The following is a 22,965-nucleotide window of genomic DNA, read 5'->3' on the forward strand; positions in this document are numbered from 1 at the left end:
CTAAACGCGATAGCACGGCCGCGATCTCCTTCTTAGAAGGAACGGTCCTACCGCAATAACTTTTACAGAATTGTAAAAGTACCTTAATTACTTGATCCATAGTTACACACGCGACCTGCCGCCACCTCACAGGCTTCTCTGCCTTACGGGCACGCCGGGCAGCTACTTCTCACAGGGCAGATCACATCGGGGTCACCACTTGTTGTCTCTCTCTGTATCATTCGTCTTCTACCCCGTGAGACGCTGCATAACCAGCGAAGCCGACCCTAACCAGGTCGGGGCCAAATGCTTGCACAGACCCCAAGAATAGGTGAAGCAAAATGGCGTTTATTGAAATGTAGCAGGCACTTAAATATTCTTGTCCCGCTTTGTCTACACCCCTTGCATACACGCTGTCCTATTATAGGGCAGCACTTGGCAAGCCCTGAGCATAGGGAACCTGACCCCGTCACATACCGTTTCCTCGCCACGCCTACTACAGCCACTGCAGTAAAAGACAATAAAAAATCCTTTTATAAATATATCAACGGCAAAAGAAGAACCAAGGATAATTTTCATCCTATACTTGATGCAGCAGGGAATGTGGCCACTGAGGACAAGGAGAAGGCTCAGGTCCTCAATGCCTTCTTTACGTCTGCCTTTAATAGCCAGACCAGTTATCCTCCGGGCATTTTACGCCCTGATCTGGAAGTCTGGGATGCTACTCAGAATATACCCCCAGCAATTCAGGTGGAGACAATTAGAGAGCTTCTCCTCCATCTGGACTGTCACAAGTCCATGGACTACACCCGAGGGTGCTGAGGGAGCTGGCGGGGGTGATTGCCGAGCTGCTCTTGGCCATGTATCAGCACTCCTGACTAGCTGGAGAGGTCCCAGAGGATTGGAGGCTTGCTGATGTGACTCCCATCTACAAGAAGGGCTGTATGGAGGATCTGGGGAACTACAGGCCTGTCAGCCTGACCTCGGTACCGGGGAAGGTTATGGAGCAAATCATCTTGGGTGAGATCATAGGCACGTGCGTGGTGTCCAGGGAATCAGGCCCAGCCAGCAAGGGTTCATGAAAGATAGGTTGTGCTTGAGCAACCTCATCTCCTTCTATGACTGGGTGACCAGCCTGGTAGATGAGGGAAGGGCTATTGATATAGTCTACCTAGACTTCAGCAAAGCCTTTGACACGGTCTCTCAGAGGATTCTTCTCCGGAAACTGGCTGCCCATGGTCTGGACAGGTATACCCTTCTTTGGGTAAGAAACTGGCTAGAGGACTATGCCCAATGGGTAGTCCAGCTGGTGACCCTTTTCAAGTGGTGTTCCCCAGGGATCGGTACTGGGGCCTTGTTTAATATCTTTATTGATGATCTAGATGAGGGGATTGAGTGTAACCTCAGTAAGTTTGCAGATGACACCAAGTTGGGAGGTGGTGTGGATCTGCCTGAGGGTAAGGAGACCCTTCAGAGGGATCTAGATAAGCTGGATCACTGGGCTGAAGTGAATGGGATGAGATTCAACAAGGCCAAGTGTCGGGTCCTACACTTTGCCCATAATAGCCCCATGCAGTGTTATAGGCCTGGGGACAAGTGGCTGGAAGATTGTGAAGAGGAAAGAGACCTGGGGGTGTTGGTTGATGCTTGGCTGAACATGAGCCGACAGTGTGCCCAGGTGGCCAAGAGGGCCAACAGCATCCTGGCCTGCATTAGAAATAGCGCGGCCAGCAGGAGGAGGGAGGTAATCATCCCCCTATGCTCAGCAGTGGTGAAGCCACATCTCAAGTATCGTGTTCAGTTTTGGGCTCCTCACAAGAAAGACATTGAGGCCCTAGAGCGCATCCAGAGAAGAGCAGTGAAACTGGTGAGGGCTCTGGAGCACAAACCTTATGAGGAGCAGCTGAGGGAGCTGAGATTGTTTAGCCTGGAGAAGAGGAGGCTCAGTGGAGACCTCATTGCACTCTACAACTTTCTGAAGGGATGTTGTGATGAGGAGAGATTTGTTTTTTTCTCCCAGGCAACAAACAGGACGTGGGGAAATGGCCACAAGTTGTACCAGAGGAGGTTTAGGCTAGACACGAGGAAAAACTTTCTCTTTCAGAGCGTAGTCAGTGCCAAGGGAGGTGATGGAGTTGCCATCCCTGGCAGTGTTCAAGATGTGCCTGGATGAGGAGCTACAAGATATGGTTTAGTTTGTGGTAGCAATGGTAATGATATGACAGTTGGACTAGACGATCTTACAGGTCATTTCCAACCTTGTGATTATATGATTCTAAGCCTTCACATCTTGGATTTATGGTACTCATATTTGAACAGACATAGGAAAACAGCAAAATTTTACTAATTAGAAGTAGCCTCTAAAATGCATTTGTTTTGTCAGTTGCTACAGGCAAAATTTAGATTTAGTTAAAATTATTCAGTAAAATTTGTTCTTTATCATACATTCTGGATTTTTATAATGGAACAGTTTGAGAAACTTGAAGCTGTCACCAAATGCTGATAAATGGAACTGTCAAACTTGAGTTTAACAAGAATATATTACTCTCTTTTATGATAAGGTAGCCCTGGCAGGAGTGGATGAGGTTTTTAGGAATAGGGGAGGTAAGACAATATTTAATTACTAGGTGAAATCGGACTAAATAATATTTTTAATTTGTTTCAGTAATAAATATGCAACATTCATATTCTCTATCAGAGAAATTTGGCCTGATCAGACTATTGGTTTTTGCATACACAACTTTTCCTTTCTCATTTGCATTTCTCACCTTCACCCTTCATTCTCTGCCTATCTGGAGAAATTTGTATTGACAAGAAGTACTTAGAAATGGTTTCTCAAAACCACAAATTTCTTTCAGTCAGATTGTATTAGTTGACAAATTCAGAGTAAAGACGGTTAGCGAACTTCCATTGAAAACATTTAAATGGACTATACTGGTCTATTAAAATATTTATCTTAAGCTAGACAAGTTTTGTTTTTTTGTTGTTGTTTTTGTTTTTTAAATCTTCTAATGACTTAGATTCATGTGAAGGGATAGTTCAGTCCAACATGACAAAGACAGACAGGACTTGCAGTTTCTCCACTAAGGAGGCAAGAGCCTAAAAACACTGAAAGACAGAAATTATGATTTATTTACTGCAGAGACAGATATCCTAGCAGCAAAGTATGAGAATGGCCTCACAGCTCCAGGACTACCCAAGTATCTAGAGAGGCTAGCACTGAATTTCCATAATTCAGTTAGCTATGCTAGGACTTGCAGGCATTTAGGCTTTAAATCTATTGGAAAGCTTGATCCAGCCATGACCTCAGGTTTGCTGAGGGTAGCCTTCAACATAAAACTCAAGGTTGAAGAGTTCCCAGGCATTACACTACAGGCTGACTATGCCACGCTCCAGGTGCTCATAAAACCCTTATGACATCTCAAGTGTGCTTGGTCTTACAGTTCATCTCCAAAAAATGTTTCTACAAGACCTGTGTAAGTCATAGGCAAATTTATGAATGAACATACAAAAAATACATAAATGAGGTATAATATGTATTATAAGCATGTCTCGCTACAATTTATAGGAGGGAGAAGAGGTTCTTTTTAATTTATGTATATGCAATGTGATATTAAGAAAAAACAGTTCAAATGTTGGCCCGACCAGTTTATTATAAATCCTAATCGGGGAGATGGGGAAGGGAAGGATGGCAACTATTAGGAGATCATCAATATAATGATACAGGTTAACATCATCATGTTTTTTTCCAATTAGCCAGGTCACACGCCACTAGATTATGACAATATGTTAGTGAATGCATGTACCCCTGTGGCAGGACCTGAAAGGTCCACTGCCTGCCTCCCCACGTAAATGCAAACTGATCTTGTGATTCCTCAGCAATTGGGATAATGAAGAACGCATTTGGTAAATCTAGGACACAATGATAGGTTTTTATCTCCCTACTCAATATGTCCATTAGGGAGACAATATTGGGTATGGCTGCATGAATAGGCGGTGTGACCTTATTTAATCTCTGTAATCTACCGTCATTCTCCACGTGCCATCCAACTTTCGCACTGGCCATATAGGGGAATTATATGGGCTGTGTGCAGGTCTTATAATACCCACTTTTTCTAATTACTGCATCATTCTTGATATTTCATCTTGCCCATCCGGTAGTCTATACTGCCTTACATTAGTAATCCAGCACAGTTTCAGCAGGCAAATAGGCCCATGTTATGCATTGCCTGCACCACCTGGATACTGATATATCTCTGTTCAAGTCTGAACTCTCCCACGGTTGTCTGGAGAGCCAGACCCCATAGATTATCTATGCCCAGGATGCATTCCTGGACTGGGGCAATAGATACCTTATACTCCTGGGGTGGGAGACACCCAACCCCCAGTATCAACCATGTTTGGGTGACAGTAATAGTCTGTCCCCCAAAACCACCAATCATTGCTCTGTCTCCATCAAATTTGGTTGGATCTCCGTAGATAATTGATGTTTCTGCTCCAGTGTCCACTAATGCCATAACTCTTTGAATATTTTTTTCAGGACCAATAAATCGTTAATTTTGCATAGGGCCTCTGGTCCCATCTGGTCCTAGGTGAACTAACATCCCTCGTCACGCCATGAATTGAGCTACGGCCAATTCTTTTGCTTCTGGCAGCTCAGGCACTGTGGCCTGAGACAGCTTTTTTTTTTTTTTTTTTCTATTAGGAACAATGAAATGTTTGAAGTTCGATGTCGTTGTTGGCATTCTCTCTATAACCCTTGCCCTTGGTTTCTTAGGGTAGGTCTGAAATTTTTGTTTGTCCTTTAGTTGTCTCTAAAGCTGGAGAAGGATATGGTTGGGCTGGCGGTCAATCTTAGCAAATTGGACCCCAGCCCAAATTATATCATTATTTGTTTTCAGGAGATCCTTATGGGTCCTGACTGAGAAGCTCGAGTAGCCAGCATTTTGGTTTTAGTCACCAGCAGGACCTCAGATTCTTCTAATGTCTGAATATTGCACCTTGTCCACAGGCATTCTGTTCCTCCTAGGTCAGCCACTAACTGGGCAGCCTGTTGGACTACTGCTTCTGAGGCCACCAGGGGATTTAACACAGAGACCAAAGTACCACACAGATGAGAGGGAGCCTGTTGTAGAATTAAGTCTCTCATCTCTATTGAGAATTCGACCATATCAGGGCCATCAAATGCGTCTTCATAAATTGTTTCCCTTATGCCTAGTTCACAAATATAACTTTGAAGGTCATTCATGGAGGAACGCATCCCTGTATGTAGAGGTATATCAGATTTATTGGGCCATACCATACAGCAGGCCACCATTAACCATTCTATTATAGAATGGTTTTCATCAAGATATTGATTACCTGCATATAACCTCTGCCTGAGAGCAGGATGGACAGTCATAGTGGCCAACTTAGCTATTTCCAGGCCATTCACCAAGACGCTTTCTGCCCCAGAATCCCACAGTCTTAATAACCAAGCTGGCACACCTTCTCTAGGTTTCTGCCGAAATCGCTGCACTGAGTCATCAATTCTGGTGCTGTGTATGGCCGGGCTGTTACATGCAAAGGAGTCTGGGAAGGGGACCACTGATCAAGCAGCACCCTTGCTGGTTTGTCCTGTACTTTCTTTGTTTTCTGAGTTATAACAGGATGGACTTCTAGTGCATCTGTCAAAATCAGAGATTTGAGATCAGATTTAGATTTTTTATTTTCCTGATCAACACAGTCTGTTGATTGAGGAGTGTGGCCATTGTTTATTGAGATGTAATGAACTTGACCTATCAGAAGATGTAGAATTGTTTTTTTCCCTGTTAACATGCCATGTTTTTGTATTAACTTTTCAATATGATCTTTCATAAGTTCATTTTCATTCACTAAATTATTATTCCTCATTTTAGCATTATTTAAAGCATTTAATAGTGGCCATGCCACTGTGGAGGCAGCTAATTGTCTTTCTTTTGTGATCAATATATCTTTGCCTAGTCCCTGAAAGTCACCTGCCATATGATATAGGGAGATGTTTCCCACAACACATAGGGGACCCCATTTTTCAGTGATAACTGCTAGTTCATAATAAGGGAATCCCACAAATCCTGGAATCTGCCCTGGAACCATTTTATTTAGGGGGGTAGCATTCTCCCCCTTGACCCATTTATAGAAATTCCAGAGAAAGGACATGATGTAAATTTTAGTATATTTGGCTTGCCTAGATCGCCAAGTGTATAATCAAAGACTTTTAAGAGAGTGCATAATCAAGGAATATTGCATAATCAAAGAATATTAAGATGTTATAATTATGAAATAAACAAGAGAGTTAGGCAAAGCAAGACAAAGAGAATAAATAGGACACTTACCCATATTGCAGACTCACTCAAGAAACTCCAGCAGAGTGGATCTTCAGAAGAGAGATCCTTCCCTAGTCAGCTCTTCAATGGGTCTAGGAGAGGTGGAGCCAGGCTCCACCCCTTCCTGCAGCACAGGTGAATTGCTTTCACCTGTGCTCCCATGGCTGACTCATTGCTCGCCTCAGGTGATTAATCAGAGGTTCAGGCCGTGACTCAGCAGTTTCCATACAGTGAGGAATCTAATGACAGACACCTATCTCATGGTTGTTTATCCCTCTTTTATCTTCCTTTTTTTTCCTGCCTATATGACAACCCTGGGTGCTTGAGCAAGTGTCATGTGAGTACCCCCTGAGATTCCCATTTTCCTTGAGATAAGTCCACACAAAAGACTGCTTCACAGCTATGAAGCTGCAGCTTATGTCTCTCTCTTGTTGCTCCTGGCCTGTCTATCTGTGTCCCTCAGACAAAGGATTTCACAACCCTTGCCCAGAACTTGCTTGGACTTGTCCATCTGTGTCGCCAGCAAGCTTTGAGACAATGATATAAAAGAATAATTTCTTACAAAGCGGCAGTAACTTTATTATAGTATGATAAAATATCCAGATATTTATTGAAAGTAGCTCTAAGCTATTCTGGCTAGTCTGATTGGAAAATTACTCCTGTTTTTAAAGTAAATATGCTGCTTTAGCGTGCAGCCCTGATGATACCACTGTGACAAAGTGAGTTTTTAGATATAGAAGATAAATTAATCAAAAACATAAGCTACTTATTTAACAGTGTTGTTAATATTTCTCTTCTGAAGTTATAAGTACTGAGGAGTAACTGTAAGTAAAACTAAGAGTATATGTTGTCTTCTTGATTTCAAATCTCTAGTAGATGAAATTTGTCAATTAGTTCATTGTTCATATTTTAATATGTTGTTTAGCAAAACATTTCCAATTAATGCTGTGTTGCTTTTCTTTCAACTTATGTTTTTTTTTTCTTAAAAATTTCCCACTGCTATCTTAAAGATGATATAGTCAGTATGACAAAAAGTGCTCAAAAGAGGAAAAAAGAATTTGTTAGGCACAACATCCAGTTATGTTGGATATAATGTTGTGGTGTGGTGGTTTGAGAATTAGAAGGAAAAATGCAGATCAAAGTAGACTATGAAAAGGAACTTTTTCTTTCTTTTTTTCTTTTTTCTTTTTTTTTTTTTTTTCCGAATGAGTGTGAAATAGTCTCTGAGAGACTCGTTTTAGGAATATCTATGATGAGAAAGTGTAAATATTACTATATATGGATATCTCATTAGTGTTCATGCTGTGGGGATCAAATGTTGTTCCTGCATTAGAATTGGATAATATTTTTTTTTTATTTTAAAGTCTCCACTGTCATAGTTTTTTTGGGAGCCTTTCTACTTTACTTGGAGGGGAGAGGGTCTCTGATAGTTTGCATCACTTTCCTGTAGACGAACCTTCCTTAGGAATGCACACTCAGTATATAGGTATATACATGTATATTTTATCATACACATTGTGAGAAAATCCTGCACGAGATTGATCAAACCAGAGAACAAGTCATGACATACCCAAGGAAGCGCCTGAAGAGACATTGGGAAGGCCTGGCATCACCCTGCCCCCCGGTGCACTTTGTTTAATGAAGGCTTTGAAGAAAATCACATACAATGTGAATGTATGAGACATGTTGGAAACAACAGGATGGCTACTGACCTACACCAGATAACACACCAATTAACAAATGTAAACTTTGATAAGATTGTGAACCCAGCCAATGGGGAAACAGGGGAGGGGAATAGGTAAAGGGAGAAACAAGGTACAAAAAGCTGTCATTGTGTCCTCAGGGGTGCTTCTGCTTGCAGGACGTGTACTGTTGCAATCGCAAATAAAATCTGCTTTTATCAGAGATACCATCCTGACAAAAATTATTTGAATATTTCCAACAATGTTTAACTCATCTGTTCAATCTCATATGATAAAAAACTGTAGTGATATAAAACAAAACAATATAATCTTTTATTTCAAAATGTTTTCTTTTGAAAATTTGAAATTATAAAAAAACAAACAAACAAACAAAAAACAACAACACAGCAATTTAATTGTGCTGCAGAAGTCTGTAAAAGTATATAGAAGATTCATGCACAGCACTCATAAGAGGTCAAAAAAATCAGTATTGACAAGTGTTCCTTTACATACTTGAACACTGTGAGAACAAAGAACTAGATTAAGGCATACAAATATTAAAGCTTGTTGGTTTGGAAAATACAATCACAGCTGTAGTGTTTTTTTTTTCTATAGGTATATAGATTGAGATATCAGGGCTAAAAGTAACTCTATTTGAAAATGGGAAATTGTATGGCATCACTGCATCTCCATCATCATGGTGCATATGAGAATATAATATTCCAGATGGTGATAGCAGAAAGGGACTTACAATCCCATAGTCCCATGGGTAATTTGTTCTTTTATGATAAATGAAATTTACTTAAATACTCAACCTGAAAGTTGAGTATGTATAGGAATGCAAGAACTCAAAACTGCATTTTCTGGATGCTGTGAAAGAGACTGGAAGAAGCAGTCCGGTTCATCTTTACCATATCAGTTTGTAAAATGTTTCAGAACAAAATGTGCATAAGAATTTATATGTCTGTTCTTCGGGGAAAGAACAAAACTTTCAAATGGTATGGAAAAGTAGATGCAAAATAAGTCAAGAACTTTAAAACCGTATAGATTTGGAAATTGCATTCCTATTGGATTTTAAAAGGAACTCTTAGAAAAGCTTCAGGAATACAACATCTATTCGAAAAAATCTCTCTTTTTTTTTTTTTTGTTTTTTTGTTTTTTTGTTTTTAATTTATTTTAATGCAAACAGAGATAACTGAGTATCTCATAATTTCACCTTTAAATATCAAACTTAGGCTCCAATCCTGAAAACAGGTATGCACATGCAGATAAATGAAGTTTCAATCAATTGTTCATATGAGTGAATTTGGGCATGTTTTTTTCAGGGCTGCATCCTGAAGAAAGGAGAAAGAGGGTTTTCAAAAAATATTAAAGAAAAAAATTAAAACTCATTTTCCCTCGGAATTAAGGGCAACAGAACAATACAATGAAATTTCTGATTTATCCTGAAAATTCAGGAAGACTAGGATCTTAAGCTAGTTATCTTAAATTTTGGAAGTTATGTTCACATGAAATCTGCAGTGATCAATAATCAAATTAATTAATAAAATAAGATAACAGGTAGCCACCACAAGCAGCTTCTGCTTCTGTTTAAAACCTATCTCTGAACTAGCTAAAATATTTATTCTGTATGCTTTTAACGTACTTAGTGTTTATGTCATCCTGGATAAGAATCCAGGCCCTTACATAGATATGTGTTTTAAGCATACCAGGAAGAACATTGCCATTTTTGATCTTCATGAGATAAAGAAATTGAGGAGCAGAAAAGGAAGTGAGGTGATAACAAAATTAGTGTTAGTGCAAGCCCTTGAAAAGCCTTGCTGTGTGGTTTTAAATCTGTAGTAAGTTACATTGCTGTTTCTCATCAGCAATTAATGTTTGCTATGAATATTGTTCAAGACATCCCCTTAGAAAAAAGTAAATTTGAGACTGCTGAGCCAAGTAATTTCAGTTTTATTAAAAAAAAAATGTTGTAAAATTTTGTTCTTTAGGTAAAAAGTTTAATGTTCTGATATTCTTCTTCATTTTCTACATCAAAAGTTGCTATCTCTTGCATTCAGAAAGCTGCTTTTTACATAGACAGTCCAGATGGTAAATGTGTTTTCTTTAGGACTTGGAAAAAGCACATACAAATAAAAATGGCATGAACAAAGTCTCAGTAAATTCATTTAAAATTTGAATCAGAATTTTTGCATACTGTTTTTCTCCCATACTTGGGAAAAAAAAAAAAAAAAAAAAAAAAAACGCATTCTGCTTCAAGTTTAAAAAGAGTATATACTATGTTGTGAGTTTAGCATTTGCATTTTTAATGTACCGGTATGTGGTAGCTAACTTGTCCCAGAGGTCATCACTTCATGCAGGAAAAGCATATGGCTTATTTCTGCTTAAAATAAATTACTTTTGCATGTTTAACAAGTACTTCAAAATTGCACTGTGCTTATTACTCATGCCTGCCTCTTTGGGATACTGAGATCAATGTTCTTTCATAGTTCTTCTATGGGAACTGTTCTCTGGTGTTGTTGTTGTTGTTGCTGTTGTTTTATTTTTTTTTTTAATTATTATTTTATATTAAAAAAAATAATAATCTTGTGTTTTAGACAGATGTACATCTGACATGAAACAAATTATCACTTTTCTGATGGTGCCATGTATTTCCTTTCATGAAATTTCAAATGAATGAACTAAATTCATTTTTATTTATGGTCCATTCTTTATAATTTAATGTTTTTTGGTAGTCGGACATAGTCTAAGTTTCTATTATGAGTATTTAATAGCTTTTCGTGGCATAATATGGGAATATTCAAACTAAACATCACAATATTAATAAAAGTAAAGTGTATTAAAATGTAACTGTATGACTGTCATAAACTTAGCTGACTGTTTCTTTTTTCTGAATGAAAAAAACTTCTCAGCATGAGAATCTTTACCTGTTACCATTTATCACGATCATTTTAATAGTTTCTCTTGTTGACCTGATCATCTGGTCTGCCTACTTTTACTATTTTGCAGATCATCAATTCTACAAATTTTAATTGTGTAGCTTTGACAGCTTTAATTTTCTTGATATCCTAGAGAGATCTTATCAAAAGATGGCAAATTGTTTAAATTAATGTTGCAGCTGGTGCATTGAATAGGACTGCTCAGATGGGGAGAACAAGAAAGAAAGAAAAAAAAAAAGATTAGAAAGTTATCATCTAGGTCTAAATGCCATCCTAGGGTTAAATGGTGACATTAAGCACAGTCTTCAGGAAGACATAGGTGGTAATTAGGATTAGCCTTCATTACACTATTGTGAAATTATATCTCTTCAGAGAAAGTTTATCTGTGGCTATTTGTCTTGATATGTTGTGAATGAAGTAACTTAGAATATATACAGCATTGAACCAGTAGAGCTGAGCAAGACAAAAAATAAACTAAAATTTACTTTCCGTATTTTGCTCTTGTTCCAAGTCACTGCTTTATAAATAATGTTCAGGAGATTCATTTTAAAATGGTATATTCAAATCATACTCCCTTATTAGGGTTATTGGGGAAATCTAAAATTTACAATAACTACTATTTATCTTTCACCACAAGCACTTTTCAAACTGAAGGGAGCAATAACTTAATTTTTTGAGGAAGGGATGTAAGCATTGTTAAAATGAGATTATATGTAGGTGTGGTTTTGATACTTATCTTTTACAAGCAATCTGGCTAACATCCATCTTCCATTTTATTTTGTGCAGATGACAGTCATAGTTTTATGTTTTCTGGTTTTCAGTATTCCGCATCAAAACATCATGTAGCGTACTAGGAATTAAAGTGTTAATGCTCCAATTCCAGGTATCTATCCCTATACATTACAGATGTCATAGGATCTGACACTTCCAGGTGGGGCGGTCTCTTACTGCCTGGCAGTGGGTGCTGGAGGTGCTTTCCTAGCCGTTCCAAGCTTTTCATGTTTGACTCGGTCTCAGGAACTCTCTCTCTCCTATCTTATTTGATTTATTAGTCTCAATTTCAATTTTAGATTTCCCACATCACAGGAGTAAATTGAAGCCAGAACAATGTTTTTTTTCTTTTTTTTTCTTTCTTTTTTTTTTTTTTTTGCCTTCTCTTGTTTTAATTCCATTGTCAGTTGAAAGTTGTTTTAACCTTTCTTGTGGGTCTTGAGATCCTCTGTCCCTATTTTGATATCCCTACTATTTTACTTCCAGTGCAGTTTAAAGTTCATAGCTACTGGAGCTTCAAAGTCATCATTTGAGAAGCTGGTGCTTGAGGTAAGTAAACAGCAAGAAAGGAGAAAAGCTTTTAGTTCAAAGGAAAAAGAAAACAAATTCACTATTAATAAAAAATGGTTTATAAAGCAAGTTTGTGTGTTCCTCCTAATAAAACCATATCATTACAGAGGTAATTGAGTAAATGCAAAATGTCTGATTTATTAAACAAATGCACTCAAAACTTAATCTCCTAGATTAATAAGCACAATGTTTTAAAAACAAATAATTCAATTTCACATTTCTTTACTTGAGATTAAAGTCAGTTTTTAGTAGACCTTTCAGAAATGTATTGAAGATACTAGTGAAGGATTCTAAATATACTATTTTAAAACATGAAAATATAATAAAATGAATATGTGCACTCCAAATATAATTGCACGTTCTTTAAAAATAGGGATGGTTGGCTGCTTGTGTAAAATGGAAGAAACTTTTTTCAGTGACTTAACTAGCAGTCCTCCATGATGATTCAACACTGAAAATTTATTGGAGAATTTTGCCTTCCCACTTCACATGCAATGCTACAAACCTATTCCAAATGCATTGCTCTTCTTAACTACAGGGTAATATTTCTCCTTTAGGGTATTTCACCATTATGTATGGTGAAATCAAGTTCTCTTATCACAAGTAGATTTTCCTTGGGTACACAAAATCACTTAAAATAGAATGTTCAGTTAGTCAGTCTGCCTGGCAATAATACAGTATTAAGGGTACTTGATATGTTCTTCCTCATATATAAGGGAAGAGGAGCTTCAAGTTGCTAGAAAACAGTCTGTTATTAGATTTACAGTACTTGATTAAGAGATGATTTGGATACTCCTTCTTCAAACCTCAAACTTCTGTCAAAAAATTGTAGTCCTTGTTGGTAGATATACAAAACTCCAAAAAATCTCTGTGTTATGGCCTGTTACATTTTATTTATTTATTTACTTCCTTTCTTTAGTTTAGTTTTTTATCTGTTTAATCTGTTTGTTCTTTCATTCATTCATTTATTCAAGTGGATGACTCAGGCTTACAATCCTGTTTTTCCTATATAGCAGGTAAGTAAAATATATATTAAGAGATTATTATTCATTTTCTAGAATATCTGAAATATCATTTTAAGTTTCTGGACTGTTCTCAATCATGTGAATCTTGCCTATTCTATCAAATATTTTGTGATAATACAAGTTACATTTTTTCTCTTAAACAATTATTTAACTGAGAGAAGGAAAACAGAAACATTACTTTAATGTTCAATTTTCAGATGGCTGCATTTATAGGAAAGGCAAAAGAAAATTGCCAATCCAAAATGATGCTACCACAATTAATAAACAAAACTAGTTAGGTTACTGTCATAAGGCCACTGATTAAATTTTCCAGTGAGAAATATAGATTAAGCAAGGATACCAGACAGAGGTCCAATTTATAAAGATACTTTGATATTTTAAATTTCCACTAAGTAAACAAACCGTATTAATATTTCTACTGCTATTAAGATGAATATATTTCACTTAAACCAATTATCATAGAATGGCTTATGTTGGAAGAGACCTTAGAGATCACCTAGTTCTAATCTCTTTGATGTGAGAGGGTTGCCAGCCACTAGATCAGGCTGCCCAGTGCTCCTTCCAACCTGAACTTGAACATTTGCAGGAATGGGGTGTTTTTTATCTTAATCTGCTTTACAATATTTATTTAAAATATCATAGAATGTGTCCTAGGTTTGTGTTTTTCTGCTCCCTCCATCTCCCTTCAGTTTAAAAGAGCTAGAGTTTTGGAAACTTGAGGAAAGTTCCAGAAAATTAACAGAACTAGAGAGACTGGCAATTCGGGGTCATACTTGTCCTATACTAACATTTTTTGTTCTGTGCCAGATGAAAATAATATGTCTCTGGTTCTTTACCATTGCTGGATAACAGAAATAGATTAAAAGTGTAAATATATCAGTGTCACATTAATATTTTTGATGACCACATGGCTAGTTATGATTTAATTAATATTAAAGAACTTTATATGTGCTATCATACAAACTGCTCTGTATTTGAGTAACTCTCACAAATATTAATGGAATGTATGAAAGTAGAATATAAACAGTCGCCTCTGTAATTCAAATACCCTGGCAACATATCAGTTTATTGATATATAAAGTAATTCTAGAGTGTATACCTATTGGAGTAGATAAATACAGATATGGACCTGCTAATGAAGATTTCTTCCTTGTGGAAAACTCTAATAGTTTCAGAATTATAGCTTTCTAGTCTTAGTAGCCGCTTTCTTTAATTTTGTGGACTCAGTTTGTCTCTGAAAATTGTATTCCTCTTGTATATCCTAGTTCAGAACCTGAGGCTATGCTCACATGTCAGCCATCATCAATCACTGTTTCTTGGATGTCCATTTAAGCATTCTCCCCTTTCTACCTACAGCCATCCTTCTTACAACACTCCATCTTACCTTTTACTCCTACTGGACTCCTACTTTTTTTTCCTCCTTCAACTCACACATCTCTGTAGCATTCAAATCTATATATTCTTCTGTCAAAGTCTTGCAATATATTCAAAATGTTGCTGCAAAGAATCTCTCTATTCATTCTGATAAAGCACATGAAAGACTCTTAACTGAGAATTTCCTATTTAGTTCCTTAAATTTAAGAGGTTTCCTTTTTTAAAAATGATTTCACATTACACTTAGACCTAAAACTCACACTGATATGCGTTATTAAAGAGATTACATTTCCTTCTTACTAACTTTGACAAAATGGTCTTCTCAAAACTGTACAGAATACTAAAAGACTACCAGCTCTTTCTACTGATCTCCAGCTGTATCACACTGCCCTCTTTGTATCTTAACAGTATCTTGGTGGAAAACAGGTTGACCATGAGCAGGAAGTAAGCTATCATGGACAATAAGGCTAATGGTATCTTGGAATGCATTAAGAAACACATGGCAATGGATGTTCTCTCCCTCTACTCTGTCCTAATGAGGACACATCCAGAGTATTGTGTCCAGTTCTGGGCACTCTGATTCATGAAATATGGAGAGTCCAGGTGGTCTGTGAAGATGATTAAGAGCCCGGAGCATCTGCCTTAAGAAGACAGGCTGATAGCCCTGGGACTGTTTGGCCTGGAGGAAATGGAGAAAGAATCATATGTGGTTGATAGCTGGACTAGAAGATCTCGGAGGTCTTTTCCAAACTTAATGAGTCCATGATTGTACGATTCCTCTGAACTGCAGCACTATTCATAAATATACTTGTCAGTGCTACTGTGCTTCCTCCATGTTGCCTTGCAATTGCTCTAATTCATTCATGCTATATGACGTCTTGAATTTCTTTCTTCTAAATCCCGTCTTTGCTTTGAAAACTAAAATGAATCAGTTGGTGAAAACTAATTTGTACTATGAAAAGCAAAAGTAACAGCTACATTGAAAGATACTCTAAACAAGACAAATAATTAACTCACATATTTGTAGGTTCTTATTTGTATTGTGTCCTGCACATGATCTTAGGAGAATACTGCACTGGAAATCAGAAAACAGCAATTTTAGTCACTGTGCAGGATATATTACATGAGCTGCAATTTTTTTTTTTTTTTTTAAGGAAGTACGTGTTGCTGACATTTTAATATACTTCCTATTATAACTGGAGACCAGCACTAACCTCAGTCTATGGTAACACAAGTTGTAATTACTTACAAAGATTTTGGAGAGCTATTTACTCACACCATCTGTTGCACAGGTAGTATGACATAGGCTTTCCTTGTGGGAACAATATGCAAACATTTACTAAAAATAAAAATCTAGGAGGGGGAGGAGCGCAACAGTACTTTAACAAATAATAGTGGATATAAAAAATAAAGTTTGTGAATTAATAAATAAATTGGCCCCATTCTCACACTAGAAAGAACAAAAACTTTGATGTGAGATAAAAATTGCCTCCTGATTCGAAAGAGTATTATCAGTATGTCCCACTGATTTAGAGCAGTGGAACAGAATAATAATTAAAGGATTTCTACTGATGGGGGAAGTCATACATAACATTACCTTTAGACCTGCAGTTACTTAAAATAACTCACTGACAACTTAAACTAATCACAGAATCACAGATTTGTAGGGGCTGGAAGGGACCTCCAGAGATCATCAAGTCCAACCCCCCTGCAAAGCAGGTCCCCCACAGCAGGCTACACAGGTAAGCATCCAGGTGGGTCTTAGATATCTCCAGAGGAGAATCCACAACCTCCCTGGGCAGCCTGTTCCAGTGCTCTGTCACTCTCACTGTGAAGAAGTTCCTTCACATATTGGTGTGGAACTTCCTATGCTCAAGTTTATGGCCATTTTCCCTTGTCTTGTCCCCACAGACCACTGAAAAGAGGTTAGCCATGTCTCTTGATCACCAAGGTTTGCTGCTTCGGAGCTGTCCTGGCCAGAACTGCAGTGACTGACTGCGAGGTACAGGGGGGTTTCAGTCGGTTCCTTCATCCAGGGAACTCCGAGATAACAGAGCAGCCTGGCAGCACTCATGAGAGCGGCTGACATGAAGTGGGTGTTGCCAGGGCAACAGCTCTGCATCCATGTCCCCTGCCTTAAAAAAGCCTCAGGGACAGACAGGAGGAGTCAGAGTGTGTGAATCACATGAGCCGTTCAAATGTTCAAAAGCGGAGAAACAGCCAGCCAGACATGGGTCTACACAGTGAGGAGGGTTATTATCACTGTGAAGAGAGTGATAAGTGCAGGGGCATCTGTTAATGGCCTGGTAATGGGGCGAGGGCAGTGCCAGAATTACGGCAGCAGGGCAGGGCTCTTCAGTCACAACCCAATAAGCCTACCCTAATAGTGCTGGTGAGTCTGCTCGTTTGCCATGGATGCACCCTGGTGGAAGGCTACTGTCAGGAAAAATGTGGAGATCCAGACAGAGGTTCCATGTTCACATGAAAAGAAGGCTGCAGCCAAGAAGAATGTGGAGACCCAGACTGAGATCCTGAAACAAGATGCTAGTGTGCAGGTCTCTGGCTGTAGTGAGTGCCAGAGCCTGGCCTTTGCAGTGCTAGGTGTGGGAGACAGCACTTGTGTAAGATGCAGCCCAGCTAAATGAGTTACTAAGCCTTCTGGTTGACTTGAAGGAGGAGATGGAGAGGCTGAGGAGCATAAAGGAATGTGAAAGGGAGATTGATCGGTGGTGCCAAACCCTATTGGCCCTGAGATCTTGGCAGCCAGCTGAGGCTCCACATGGAGCACGTCATCCTCAGCCGCCTTGAAAACAGGTGACAGAGAGGAACCAGCAGGCAGACAGTGTTCCTGCTGCCATGAACCCCCTGTCCTCTCCTCCCCCTAGCAAAAACAGCAAAGAATCAGGGGGTGTGGGGCAGTGACAAAAGGCTCCTGCCTCCCTAGCTGCCCCTGCAGAACAGGTACAGTGCTCTGCAGAGACAACTGGGCAATGTTTGTGATGATGGTTCTCCCCAGTGGTGATGTTACCAGAGCCTAACAGATCTCACACAGTATTAAAACCTTGTCGGCAAAGAAAAAATGACGGGTCATTGTCATTGGTGACTCTCTGCTGAAGAGAGCAGAAGGGCCAATATGTAGACAAGACCCTCTACACAGGGTGGTCTGTTGCCTCCCAGGAGCCTGGGTTAAACATGTAAGGAAGAAACTTCCTTCCCTAATTCAGCCCTCGGATTACTATCCCCTGTTGTTTCAGGTAGGCAGCGATGATATAGGAAGAACTTTCCCTAAATGAAGGAGGACTTCAGAGCCTTGGGGCTACAGGTAAAGGGTTTGGGAGCACAAGTTGTGTTCTCCTCTACCTTCCAGTTACAGGGAATGATGAGGGACTAAATATGAAGGGCCATTGGATTAATAACTGGCTCCAAGCCCGGTGTGCCTGGCAGGGTTTTGGGTTTTTTTGACCTCTGATCTGTTTGCACAAGACCAGACCTTCTGGCAACTGATAGGAGTAGTTTCTCCCACTGGTGAAAAGGGGTCTTAAGATGGGAGTTGGGAAGATTCATTGATAGAGCTTTAAACTAGGGGGTGGGGGGTGTAACTGGGGTCCTTAAAACAGGCCTGTATGTAATGTGCCAGTGCTTGTAGGAGAGGGATGTGCTAGTAAGATCCCACAGTCTTGTGTCTTGGTGAAGAAGGAAGGCAACTCACTCTTTTGTAGGATAAACATGAGGACTGGTGTGAGATTGGTGGCTATGAAAACATTTGAGTATGGTCATGAGGACATTAGAACTACTGCCACTCAAAAGGAGGCCCAGCTCAGGTTTTTACACTAATACACGCAGCATAGGTAATAAACCTATGAAGAGCTGGAGGCCATTGTATGGTTGGAAAGCTATGATATAGTTGGCATCACGGAAACAAGGTGGAATCACTCACACAGCTGGAGTGCTGTGATGGATGACTACTGACTTTTCAAAAGAGATAGGCAAGGCAGGAAAGGTGGGTGGTGTAGCACTCTATATTAAGAAAGAATGCAAATGCATGGAAATTAATGCTGGTGATGATAGGGTTGAGAGCTCAAGGTCTTTCCCCCTTGTGGGGAACTTCAACTTCACAGACATCTGCTGGATTTATAATGCATCAGATAGGGAACAGTCCCGTAGGTCCCTAGAGTATGTGGGAGATAACTTCCTGACACAGCTGGTGAGGGAGCCAATGAGGGGAGGCAAATTCCTGAACCTGCAGTTTGTTATCAGAGGTCTTGTGGGGGATGTAAAGGTTGGAGGCAGTCTGTGGCATAATGATCATGAGATGCTAGATTTCTCAATTCTTGTTGAACCATGGACAGGAGTCAGCAGAACTGCCACCTTGGACTTCCGGAGGGCAGACTTTCACCCCTTTAGGACCTTGGTTGAGAGGGTCCCTTGGAAGGTAGTTTTGGAGAGCGTGGGAGCCCAGGAAGGCTGGAAATACTTTAAGGAAGTAATTTTAAAGGTGCAGGAGCTGACCATCCCTAAGTCATGGAAAACAAGCCAATGGGCAAGGAGGCAGGACTGGCTGAACAGAGATCTTTGGCTGGAACTCAAGAGCAAAAGGAAAGTTTATGGTCTGTGGAAGAATAAGCAAGCTACTTATGATGATCATGGGTATGTAGTGTAGCTGTGCAGGGAGAAAATTAGAAAAGCCAAAGCCCAGCTAGATCTGAACTTGGCCACTAAAGTAAAGGACAAGAAATATTTCTATAAATACATCAACAGAAAGAGGAAGGCTAGGGAGAATCTCCATACCTTGTTGGACGCTGAGGGCAACTTGGTGACCAAGGATCAGGAGAAGGCTGAGGTACTTAATGCCTTCTTTGCCTCAGTCTTTAATAGTAAGACTTGTTACTCCCTGGGAACACAGCCCCCTGTGCTGGTAGATAGGAAAGGGGAACAGAATAGGCCCTGCATGATCCACAATGAGATGGTTTTGGATCTGCTCCAAAAGCTGGATGCTCACAAGTCCATGGGCCAGATGGATTGCAAGAGTGCTGAGGGAGTTGATGGATGTAGTTGCCAAGCCACTCTCCATCATTCTTCGGCAGTCCTGGCTAACCAGGGACATCCTGGTGGACTGGAGACTGGCAAATGTGATGCCCATCTTCAAAAAGGGCCAGAGAGATGATCCTGGCAGCTATAGACCTATCAGTCTCATTTCGGTGCCAGGGAAGGTTATGGAATGGATAATCTCAGGAGCCGTCATGGACAGGTAAAGGTCAACCAGGGGACCAGGCCCAGTCAGCATGGGTTTATGAATGGTAAATCATATTATTATCATATAACATTATTCAGATCCCCTCTGAATCTTCTTTTCTCAAGACTTAACAGACCCAGGTCATTCAGTCTTTCCTCCTAGGGGAGATGCTTCAGGCCCTTTATAATCTTTGTGGCCCTCCACTGGACTCTCTCCAGGAGATCTTTGTCCTTTCTTACCAGGGAGCCCAGAATTGTATACAGTACTTCAGGTGAGGCCTGACCAGGGCGGAGTAGAGGGGGAGGGTCACCATCCTTAACCTACTGGCCATGCTCCTTTTAATGCACCCCAGGATCCCATTGGCCATCTTGGCCACCAGAGCACACTGCTGGCTCATTGCTAACCTGTCGTCCACCAGGACCCTTACATCCTTCACCGCAGAGCTCCTCTTCGGCAGGTCGTGCCCAAACCTGTATTGATACTTGTGGTTATCCCTTCCCAGGTGCAAGAGTCTGCACTTGCTTTTGTTAAACCTCATCTGGTTTATTGGTGCCCAGCTCTCTAGTCTGTCCAGGCCTTGCTGAATGGTAGCACAGCTTTCCTGTATGTCAGCCACTCGTCCCAGCTTTGTATCATCAGCATACATACTGAAGGTGGACAAGGTCATCAGTGAAGACCTTGAACACGACCAGATCCAGCGCATATCTTGGGGGAAGACAGCTTGTCACAGGTCTCCAACCATGCTCCACCAATCTCAACTCTCTTTGCTCAGCCAGCTAGCCAGTTCTCAACCCACCTCACTGTCCACTCATCTATCCCACACTTCCTCAGCTTCAGTATCAGGATGTCACGGGAGACAGTATCAAAAATCTTGCTGAAGTCAAGGTAGATGACATCCACTGCTCTCCCCTGATCTACCCAGCTGGAGATGCCATCACAGAGGGCTACAAGGTTGGTTGAGCATGATTTTCCCTTGATGAATCCATGCTGACTATTCCTGATGACCTTCTTTTCCACTTGCTTGGAGATGGCATCTAGAACAAGCTGTTCCATCACCTTTCCAGAGACAGAGGTGAGACTGACTGGCCTGTAGTTTCCCAGATCCTCCTTCTTGCCCTTTTAGAAGACCAGAGTTACACTGGCTATCTTCCAGTCTTCAGGCACCTCTCCTGTTCTCCAAGACCCATCAGAGACAATAGAGAGTGGTTCAGCAATCACCTCTGCTAGCTCCCTCATCACACGTGGATGCATCCTATCAGGGCCCACGTTGATCCCACCTAGACACTTCAGGATCACCCCCTCCTCAACTAGAGGGAAGGCAGGGAAGGTCTCCATTTCTCAGACTCTCCCTCCTCCCTCCAGGGTCCAGGAGTCCTGAGGAGGAGTCTTTGAAGTGAAGACCAAAGCAAAGAAGGCATTCAGCATCTCCACCTTCTCAGCATCCCCTGTTACCAGGACACTTCTCTTGTTCAGCAGGAGACCCACATTATCCCTAGTCTTCCTTTAACTGTTAACATACTTAAAAACAAAACAAATAAATAAAAACCCTTCTTACTACTCTTTAGCTGCTTCACAAGCTTCAGCTCCAGGTGAGCTCTAGCCTTCCTTGTCACTTCCCTGCAGGGCTGGACAACACTCCTTTTCTCCTCCCAAGAAGACAGGCTCTTTTTCCACATTTCATAAACCTTTTTTTCCTTTGATCTTATGCATGAGCTCCTTGCTCATCCACACAGGTCTCCTGCCTCCCTTCCCCAATTTCCTACTCTTAGGGATGCACCGATCTTGAGCTTAGAAGAAGTGCTGTTTAAATGTTGCCCAGCTTCAAGCACTCTAGCCCATGAGATACCTCCATATAGGTCCTGGAAAAGGTCGAAGTTGATTCTCCAAATGTCCAGGGTAGCAATCCTCTTTTTTGCCTTAGTTCTTCCATACAAGATCTTGAATTCCACCATCTCATGACTGCTAGATCCCAAGCTACCCCCAAGCTTCATATCCCTAACAAGCTCATCCCAGTTGGAAAGAACAAGGTCCAGAAGCACCCCCCACCTTGTTGGCTCCTCAACCACCTGTGTCAGAAAATTATCTAATTTAAAGCCCTGGTAATCAATCCAGAGATTTTGCTCCCCAGAACACTTGTGCCTCCCTTGCTTAGTCAGAGTCCATAAGGAGAACACATACCTTGTTTCTCAGAGTCCTGCCCAAGATCAAAATACTAAAAGCCTTGATCAAGGAACCACTCCTTCAGCCAGTCATTAACCTGACATGTTCTCCTCCATCTTCCTGGGTTCCAGCTACCCTTTGGAAGGACAGAGGAGAACACTACCTGCACCTCTGATCCCTTCAACATCTTTCCAAGGGATGCAAAGTTCTTTATAACATTCTTTAGTTTCCTCATTGCAGCATCCCAGGACCCAGCCTGAATGACAATAGAAGGATAGTAGTCTTCTGGTTTAATGAGCTGTGGTAGAGCCTTCCTAATGTCCCTAACATACTCCACTGGAAGACAGCACACCTCTCTGGAGAGATTATCCAGGAATCAAATGAAAGTTTCAGTAACCCCCAGTAAGACGTCCCCAATCACTAAGACTCTCTGCCCTTTTTGGGTGGCACTGGTATTGATTGACTGGCCCTGCTCCTTCCCCACTTGTTACTCTTAATGTGCTTCTCATGGCATGGGTTTGGACTGCCTTCTAGACCCTCATCCCTGTCTGGCCTAAGAGCCTCAAATCTATTACTCAGGGTCACTCCAGGGGAACCTGCAGATGTTGGTGGGACCACTGATGTTGGGGGCAGATGAATCCACGTGAGGAAAATATCTCTGATATAATTGTAGAAAGGTAAAGAAACTCAATCTCCAGAAATTTCAAATCATCAATCAATAAATAAATTGCTATATGACAGAGACAACAAAAGCTGGCAAAATATATTACTTAATGTATTTATTGTTAATTCTAATGACTAAAATGGTTGATAGTTAAAAATATAGAAAGTAGGAAGCTCCTTTAGATTACCCATATCAGTGGAACAAAGTGAAGGGAATACATTCTT

The 22,965-nt window shown here is 40.4% G+C and overlaps 1 protein-coding gene across 1 annotated transcript; it reads right to left on the reverse strand.

The window, feature by feature from the left end:
* Nucleotides 1–4,876: 4,876 nt before the first annotated feature.
* Nucleotides 4,877–6,156, reverse strand: LOC149920201 (uncharacterized). Its single transcript, XM_090134360.1, is given in 2 exon segments — nt 4,877–5,505; nt 5,508–6,156. Coding segments are annotated over 2 exon segments (1,278 nt in total).
* Nucleotides 6,157–22,965: the final 16,809 nt, after the last annotated feature.

The sequence above is a fragment of the Phasianus colchicus genome, chromosome 1 (genome assembly GCF_987193195.1).
Source record: "Phasianus colchicus chromosome 1, bPhaCol1.hap1.1, whole genome shotgun sequence".
NCBI lineage: Eukaryota > Metazoa > Chordata > Aves > Galliformes > Phasianidae > Phasianus > Phasianus colchicus.